Below are 9,546 nucleotides of genomic sequence, written 5' to 3'. Positions count from 1 at the left end.
TACCTGCAATAGAAACGTTGCGATATACGCAAAGCCGAGTCCATATGCGCAATAATGCTTTGAGTTTTATGTCTGATCTTTGAGTCGTTAGGCAGTGCTTTAGATAGCCTGTCTAGAAAACATCTAACCTGCAATGTATGGATCTTACCTCAAGGCCACTATGTTGCAGTTCTACCAACAGGTCTTCATCTTCACCCTAGCATTCGCGGTCAGTCCATGTGTTAAAAATATTAAAAATGCTATGGTTAATAACATTTATTGGCTCGCCACGTTTCCCTTTCTTAATATATAGCTTATAGTACAGTAATTCATGTTCTGAATAAGATCGGACAAACGTTACTGCACGCAGAACCGCCAAAACTCTTATTTTAGGCGAGATGTTGCTAGAGTACTTTTCAACAGCTTTAAAATGCTTTTGGTAGTAAGCTGCTAGAGTAAACTAGAAAACAAGTAAAAAAAAAAAATAGAATGCCCGTGTGTTTAGAAAGAAAATTTGGTTTTAAGTTGTACAGTGTCGTGATATGTTTGGACATTTGTCTTCATTAATACCCTTTATGATCTACTAGTTCAGTCTTGATCTGTTCTCCCATTTTCGTATTCCTTTCCTTTTGTTGATCAATGAGCTGAATTCTTGCTGGTTTTTACTAGAACTTCCGGTAGAACATCCTCCTAGAAGTAAACGCTTGCCTATTTACGCAAAGCTTATGCTTGCTGCTCCTGACTTTTGTCGATTCAGTTATGAGCTTTCGCAACTCATTTGACATCCAAGCGTGGACCACACAACGTTTTAAAATTTTGCGGGTTAATGGAGAGGGCACTTGGGGCTCCCGTTGGGCTCACTGACGACCAGCTTGAGCAAAGCGCAACAATAAACAATACGTCTACCATGTAGTTGGATCGAACGGCGTTAATGATGAAATGTTTTACAATGTTTTTATGCTATTCTTGTCGAATCTATCCAACAATGTTATGTCGCTGTTACTAATGTTAATTCCCTAATTACGTATATTTCAGTATTGGTAAGTAAAAGCGGTAATTCTGAATTTGAGTTGAATCCGTCCCAATTCGTCTCATCGATTTATTAATGTTAGTTTTATGAGCATCCTAGGTCGTTCAGTATAAAATGCCGAGATAATAATCTTGAAATTTCTTCAGAGCTTTTTCATAAGCTTATTTCTTTCACTTTCAATTGAGCTATGAAAAGTCGATTATCTACGCGGGTAATGTCCGCTGAATATGGCAAATAACAGAACTCGTTCAACCGTAGCTATCGGATTTTCACCATCTTGATCTTCAAAGTGTAAGGTCGAGCGTTATCGTGCGATATAAATGGTTTAGCTCTGCTAATTAGCTTTAGTTATTTATTATCTCCCTTGTTAATCATTCCGTCCAGTTGTTGAGGTTACACTTGAGCCGTAGTGTACGAATCAACACTCATGAAGTTCTAGTAAAGAACACCTCTATTAAACCACTAAATAGATACAGTGAACAGGTGTACATTTGCTCTTGGGTGATTTCCCACCAGCTTAGTTGCGTGCCTTTGTCCGTGTGACCATCTGCGGTTATCGTGAAAAATCCATCACGAGTCACAATTTAATAACGTGAGTGCAAAGAGTAACAAGCGTTTCTACGTTTTTGTTTTTGATCCTCGCTTAAATCATTTTACAATTTTTTGTCACACTAGTTTCAACAAGGTGATAAACTGAGTACTGTATTTTTAAGTACGCTAAACCTGAGTGCTAACACTAGAAACTTGAAGATGGGGTGGTTTCCAACAGATCTTTCAACACTTATTACTCGCATTCACATAGCTTTTTCCAGAAGATCTAATTGCGAACTCAAGGTTTCCTAAACCAACCGCTCACTGTGCTTTCAGTAGTAAATCCTTCATGGAATGCAGAGAGGTTGATACGGCGATCCGTTTCTGCCCCTGTAGTTCCAAGACAAAACCCATATGGGTAAACGTAAGTTTTATAATTTCTCATGAGTTTCTACAACAAGTCTGCTAAGAGCTTGACTAATTACCTCCTAGTGAATGGTTTCAGATTCCAGCATGTGTACGTGCATCTCAAAAACGAAAATAAAGGTTGCGCCGTTATAAGCAGAGTTATCTTGAAATACAAGAATGGCGTTTCTTTTTTATACAACTGTAGTTTATTATTTAGGTAGAGAATTGGATTGGTTTCGAAAACAAATTGAATTATTGTCGGCATCCTGAATAGTTGGTAAAAAATAAGGCTCTTAGGTATAATGCACTTATAAAATACTTGATTAGTCCAACGTTTAACATTCTTAGAAACAATATTAACAGACATTTTCAAATATATAGGAATGACATGTGAGTGGAAAGCTGCGGTTTGGTATCTTATTGGTAGTAGAACGAAAAATAAAAAACGATCGACTTTTAAAATTGCTTAATATGATCATAGCTAACACCAACAGGTAGTGGAACTTTACTCCGAAAGTATTCACTATGTTCTTCCCAACCTATAAAAAGGCAGGTTCCTGTGGAGCAGTTAGCCCTGGCTCCTTTTTAAATTCAATTACGTATTTTTCTTTTTAATTAAACCGCTCATAATTAGATTTTGTAATAAAAATCCTTATTTTCTCACAGCTTTCAAGATTGTTTCTTTTTTGGGATTTCTTTTCGAACTGCCTTTAAAAGTTGTTTAAAAGGTGTCTTAATTTAAATATTTTTCTGATCCTTTAATATTTATTTTAATAAAAGCATTATTCTGCTGAAACCTTATTATGACTTTATCATACATTGCAACTCATTATCTTCTTGGAATAACGTCGTTTGACTTTTTGTGAACTTACTGAACCCTCTTTTCCCCATGCTATTCATAGCGTACTTCATTGGCTATTGCAATTATAAAAAGCATTAGGACCAGTACGGACGTAGTGCATTTTACTAAATTAAGCTTATCACATATCAAGTGCTTTCAATACCACGATCCACGGTTCTGAATCAGCGAGAGCATTGGCGCATTTCTTTATGCCCAAACCCTGTAAAAGCTCACGTTTGAAATATATGCTATACACTTATATTTTAATTTCTTTCTAAACTTCAAAACGGCACAGAGAGCATAAAACGAAAGATTGTATGATGTTCCTAAACTGTATAGTAACTTAAAGCTTTCATCTCACGTAAAATTTTTTGACGAACTGTGGGTTCCAAGTACGAGAATGCTGGCGTGAAGTCTACAAAAGCATCAGGCCGTGAATTTCTCAACAAAAAAAAAAAGCATTATTTTGAATAGAAACGTTTTTGCCATGAGTAGCCATCTTATAAAGTTAAGTGAACTTATGAGAAATTCATCTTTACAGATGGAGTGCGCATATTCTGTATCGGAACGGTTTCGGCGAGATTTCTCGCTAACGCCGTATAGTTTATCTGTAGGAGTGGCTGTGTTGGGCCAATGTCATCAACGTTTGCTGCAGATAAAGCCGTTCGATTCAGCGCAGCTTCCATTGAAATTAACTAGAGCGCAGCAGCGTAACGCAATGTTTCTGTTTCTGCGACTTATCAATCAGGCAGACATGGGATACCAGGTACAGTACTCAGGGCCTGTAGCCCTATGATGTTAATATAGGACCCCTGAATAACCATGACGTATTGATCACTTCTGCGTCTATAACTTGTTATATGATGAATGTTCTTCTACGAACTGCTGCAAACCATACGAAATTCCCACATTTAACTATGAAATACTTTTTTTTTGTCACTTCCGTTAAATCATGTCCACGAGAAACATGCTCCTTACCCATTTGTTTAAACCTAGTGGCTCTACACCACATACTAAAGAAATGTTTCCCAATTTTATTTTTCAGGAATTGCTTAACGTGTGCTCGAAGGCATTACATCCTGCAATTTACGCAGGATTAATTCGTGATATGAGTTTACTACGTGCTGAGGGCATGGACGCGATTCTTCTTAAAATCAGAGAGATCGAAAGATTGTTTGCGGATACCAACATAAATTCGGAACTCTGTGTGGTTCATCGAAATTCGGCTGTTGGAAAGTTTCTTCGAAAACTTGCTTTAGCAGTCGGATCATTGGACTTTACTTCACATGTTCAGTTCGCACATCGGGTAGCACGATACGTTGATGAGGAAACAAGTGGACGCTGTCTTGCGGAGGTAGACCAACCTTTAGGTCAAGTTACGCTTGATGATGTCTCAATGGCTATTGATACGGCAGCAGATGACGGCGATGAGGGACCAAGTGTACTTGACGAGTCCGTAATGGCTCTATATGGCAAGGAAAAAGCACGAGCATTTCTTAGACGGCAAGGGCAAAAACTTCGAGACAACCCTGCTGCTGGACTTCCGCCGAAAGAACTGCACCGCGAAATTGTTCAAATACTACGTAGCAGTCCAGACATGGCCGAAGTGTACTATCTGTCATTTATGAACCATCTAACGTTTGGAGAATACGTATCCGCCATAGAGGACTGTCATAAGCATTTTCTATTGAAAAGAAATATTGCGGGGAAAAAGTTCCGCTATGCACTGCTAAACTTAGCTATGGTCCATAGACGGTTTGGACACATGAAACAGGCTGAGCTTGCTTTAAAGGAATGCATTGATCTTTCGCAACAATCTAGTGACAAGGAATGCCTTCAACATGCATTGGCATGGCTTTGTCGTACCAATCAGGATGTAATGAGCTGCTATATCAGGACTTCGATCGTGCAGAGCTGTCAACAACAGCTGTGGTCATTGTATAGTCTCGGATTGCAAACCCTTTCACGCTTGGGTGCTATGAGTGGTTGTCCGCCTAGCACTTGTATTGAAAGCTTAACAGGCAAATGCCCTAAACAACTGGAAGCTCCAGAGGTGCAGGTTAACCTTGCAATAAGCTCTGCCATTCTTTGGGTGGGTTACGGTTTTCATCAGAATGCCAAGCTGCATTGCGAGGCCATCTTGCACTTGAGTCAAACGCGGGTAACACCCTCTCACCGGGATTGGGTAGTAGTTAACGAAAGTACCATCATGGCCTTAGTATTCGTAGCACGTTACGCCGTACTGGACTATGATTATGAGACAGCACAAAAGCTTATAGACGTAGCACGCTCAATGGTTCCAGAGTACGCGGAATTGAAGCACCTTGTCGAGTTGGCAGCTTTATGCAATACATGTGAACGTGCACTTCACAGAGATCAAATAGAGGAGTGTGAGTCTGCTGTTGCCTCTTTAGCTTTACTGTCCACTTCGGATGCCCAGCTTTACCGGGTTAGATTATTGCAACAGATGGGCAATTATGAGCAGGCTGTAAAGCTGGTCAACTCATTGCAAAGTGAGCAGGATTCCTCAGGCGCATACTGTAATCTTGTGTCAAGACTTTTGCAGGCCAGGATTTTGATTGACGCTGGGGGAGACAACGCCATACAGTTGATTTTACGTGGTCTTGCCGTTTGCGACCGATTCCACCTGCGATATCTAGAGGCAATGTTCAAGCTCGAGCTAATTCGCGCTCAGGCAAGAGCTGGGTTTTCTCAAGATCTCTTACGGGGTACCTTAAAATCGGTAACTCCAATGATCTTATCGCACGGATCCAAGGAGGACAAACTGCTTCTTAGAAGCATCGAAGCAGAAGTGGCAGATGGAGAACAATCAATTGAAGAGATGATGGTATGCTTTGAAGAGTGGCAGGCTTTGGGAGACTTCTACAAAGCTAAACGAGCTCTGCAGTTTCTTGCAAAACGTTGCCATGACAGTGAAGATTTTAAGCGTCGAAACGAATTTGCTAAGATGTTTCGTCAGATGGTAACTCGAATATGATGTCAAAGCCCATGGCGCGTTTAATGAAGCATAATGGGACAGGCTTGATTAAATGAGAACTATGTATATTGACGTAAATATAATTTTTATAATGCTGCTTTGTCGTAATTTCGTGTGTTATCTAAGCACTGCTGTTTTTTTTGGAAGCAATGAAACAGTGGTAATGCTGAATAGCCCGGTTATAGGTTAGGCATTATGTAACATTGATAGGTAATTATGGTCAATAGCTTCACTCAACCTTGATACCCAGAAATCATTATTTTAAAAAATGTTCTATTCCTGATAATTATATTTAACTAATAAACATAACTCCAAGCTCTATCTAAGTATAAAAATGGCATCGAGTAATGCTATACTTACTATAAGATTTAAGGCGGCCGATTTGAGCTAGAAACTCGAGCTTTTAAAAGTAAACGTAAAAAGTATGGTTTCTTTAACTTACAGGACGGCTCGAACCCTTCGCCCCTTAATTGAGCTGAAAAACCGGGAAGATTGTCGAAAGTAGGGTCTAAATGTAGGTTACTAAAGAACCAGTTCTTTTGCCGTACAACACCATCGGTCCATTTTCTTCTGCCATTCATGGAAAAAACAAGCAAATCTCTAGAGAAAATAAATATGTCCGTTACGTCATCAAAGCGTCTAACAAAGGAGGTACTAGAGAAAAAAGCGACCTGATGCGGGGCAAATGAGGGATAAAGAAGTAGCAGTACCAACGGAGGCTACAAACCGGGACGAGAGTAAAGGGTAGACGCCGGCAGAAGGTACACTGAATATCTATGAGGACGACTGTACCCGACTTCAGCCACTTCTGTACCACACAAACGTTCTGGAACTAGGTAGTGGTGAGGAAAACGATTCTAACAGTTTCTAAAAAGTATAGAGGGGGTAACTGATCTCGGGGAAGATTTGTGCACTTTTATAAGAAAAATAGGCACCTGAACGTCAAAATCATCGTTGCCTATTGGTTAGTGGTAACGACTACACCTCCGGCGGAAGACCTTAAAGTAAAAGAAAAACGAAGTTTATTCCAGAAAACGATGGCGAGAGAAAAAAAGCAGTAAGACCAGAAAGTTTTATGCACCTTTTGAGCCAGACCAGTGTGGAATTTTTCAAAAGGGGACGGCGACTTAGACGCGAAAAAAGAGATCGTTACGCTGACTGGGAGCTGCGACTCTAAAAACGAGTTTGAAACGCTTATGTACATGGCCTGACCCGAAAGAATGTATAAAAACGCAACTCGATTAGAAGGCAGGATTCCAAAAGAGAGCTCTTCCATAATTGTCGTCGTTAAAGAACATGATCTCTAAAAAGCATGTGAACGTAATATCGCAACGTAACAAGGAAAGCTGCAAACAGAGTAGGCAGATAACCCTTAAGACAATACAGAGTACACGAGAATATGAACAGCTAATCACCGGAATCTTGAACTAATGTTGCAGCTGAAGCGACTCACACCACGACAAGATCGACGCCTCTATAAGGAAAGGATGACAACGGCAAAAAAAGCAGGTAATGGGTCAGATAGCTGTCGGCAGTAGTTCCGAAAAGATAGGCAGCTCTAATAGAAGAGAGCTCGTTGAGAAACTTAGGGCCTAAGATGAAAAGGACAAAGAAAACGTGCCGAGAAATACGCGACAGCTCTTCAGAAAGGCCTATTTCTTGGTAGAAATTTTCAAAGATCTTCACATCCACTCCAACCGCAACATTTTAATTCATGTTCTGATAGACAAGACAGCGTCTCAAAAAAAAAAATTAGATATATATCTGTTACGAGAGACAAGCGTTTTGACATCTCAGATAAACGAGAACTGGATGAAGGCAAACTAGCTAGCTGTTCTGTGTGTTCTAGACCATGACATTAAAAATAGAAGAAGCGGGTCAGGAAAAGAATTTTCCTGGATAACGCTTGAAGATATAAGCAGGTTGTTTTCGTGCTACTGTAGTCCAAAAACGTATAACTGGGAAACTAGGTACGCTGTTTGATGAGCTGATAGCCAACCTTGAATGTCGGAACTTGTTCAACAGGAATCAATAAGAAATCTCAATACTTTGACAATAAGCTTCTCGGGAGATTTTAGCGCACATTGTTAGGCATGGGAATCACGAGGGACCAATAGAAGAAAGCGAGCCCTAATGGAATGGTTAGTCACCCACGACTTAACAAAGTGGAAGTGCCGCTTTTCCTGTCGCGAGGAGACCTAGGCAAATTTCATGACATACAGAACAGATGACTGAATGAAAGGTGCTTGAAGAAGAGAACGCAAGTGACCATATCTGTATTGAGTGTTGCGCCACTGGCAGTAAAACTAAAAGCGTCCTAAATGAACCGCATTTGAAACTTCAAAATAGAAGGGAAACAAAAATAATCATTGGTAGCATCCTTAAAGAAGAAAAATTACCGACAAATGCCTCAGATCTACAGGGGGCCTTGCTAAAGAATTAGGATACACTCCAAACGGTAACTGCTAGTTATACCGAAACATTGGGGGAACCAAAGCATTGTCGATGTAAGAGAAGAGTGCTTGAGACTACAATAGTGCCTTAAAAAACAATAACTCCACAGAAACTGGGGAGATCAAGGTACTCGTTAGTAAATACAGTCGGCGCAGGGCTACACTGAAAAGAGATTCTCAGCAGCAAATAAAATTCCGGACAAGATTTTTTTTCAACGAAATGAATAACAACCCTTGGGGAAGATTTTCAACAGTTTATATGAACGATCAAACGTAAAACTAGAACTGCAATCTCACCTGAGGCAAAAAAAGGAGAGGTTCAAAAACTATTCCCTACACACCTGAAATTTCACAAGACTGAATATAAGTAACAACATGATAACGAAAACAAAGTCCTAAAGATTGAAGTCATTGTTGGGGATGAACTTATAAAGCCAGGAAAAGCTTCCGGAATAAACCATATACCGTCCACTGTAATTCAAGTTCTTCTGAAGATATACTCAAACTCTTAATGATAGGGCAGGTAGGAAAAGGGGCATTCTTCGGGACAAAGTGGTTCCTTTTAGACGATCCACCTTCTCGAAACTTTGGCCAAAGTACTCGAGGTGACCCTTGAGAAACGACTAGGGACTTCGCCGAAAACTATTGACTCCTATCGAATGCGCAGTACGGCTTCAGAAAAAATGGTCCGTCTTGGCAGCGATTCACAGAGTCTTGTCAACGACAAAAATGACTATATCAACAATATCGGAAGCTCGGGAACTGTTCTTGATGATTTTGCGAGACGCGGAAGGTGACTTCGACAGCCTGTCTGGGAATGGGGTCTTAGATAAGCCGAGCTTAGATTAGCAACACTGGTCTCGCCGTGGTAACAGAATGATATCCAGCCCCTATAGCTAGGGGAAGCGATAAGAGTCGTTAAAACATTTCGTTAAAACACTTGACCGTATACCTGAACCATGCCATGCGCGAAACTCCCGCATATAGGCAAGCAACAGAAGCAACTAACATAGCCAAATTTATGCACAACATAACCGATTCTAAAAAGGAAAAAGAATGATTTCTGAACTCCGTAGAAAAGTTCAAACTGTCAGTACGGACATCCCTTGTCCTGTCAATAAGTACCAAGCGTACTTTCTTGCGCAGAACACAACTCATCCTACCGTTTAGAGATTTGTGAGTTGTTTTTTGGTTTTGTTTGTCTCTGTTGCCTATTGGGTTCATTGAAAATCGTCAAAAGGATCTTTAAGTACCCTTTGAAGAATGTTGAGTTTGGTTTTGGAATTGCAAGGTGAATTGAGTGGCA

General features: G+C 40.2%; 1 protein-coding gene across 1 annotated transcript; it reads left to right on the top strand.

Moving 5' to 3' along the window:
- The first annotated feature begins 871 nt into the window (after positions 1 to 871).
- ida (anaphase promoting complex subunit 5 ida) lies at positions 872 to 5,895 on the top strand. The gene is made up of 3 exons (XM_022831857.2): positions 872 to 1,019; positions 3,331 to 3,555; positions 3,835 to 5,895. The coding sequence occupies exons 2-3, from the start codon at positions 3,331 to 3,333 to the stop codon at positions 5,785 to 5,787; spliced, it is 2,178 nt and encodes a 725-aa protein (XP_022687592.1). The 5' UTR covers positions 872 to 1,019; the 3' UTR covers positions 5,788 to 5,895.
- The last annotated feature ends 3,651 nt before the right edge of the window (positions 5,896 to 9,546 follow it).

Source organism: Varroa jacobsoni, unplaced genomic scaffold (genome assembly GCF_002532875.2).
Source record: "Varroa jacobsoni isolate VJ856 unplaced genomic scaffold, vjacob_1.0 scaffold_357, whole genome shotgun sequence".
In the NCBI taxonomy this organism is placed as follows: domain Eukaryota; kingdom Metazoa; phylum Arthropoda; class Arachnida; order Mesostigmata; family Varroidae; genus Varroa; species Varroa jacobsoni.
Note: the sequence above shows the minus strand (reverse complement) of the source record. Positions and strands in the feature narration are given on the sequence as shown.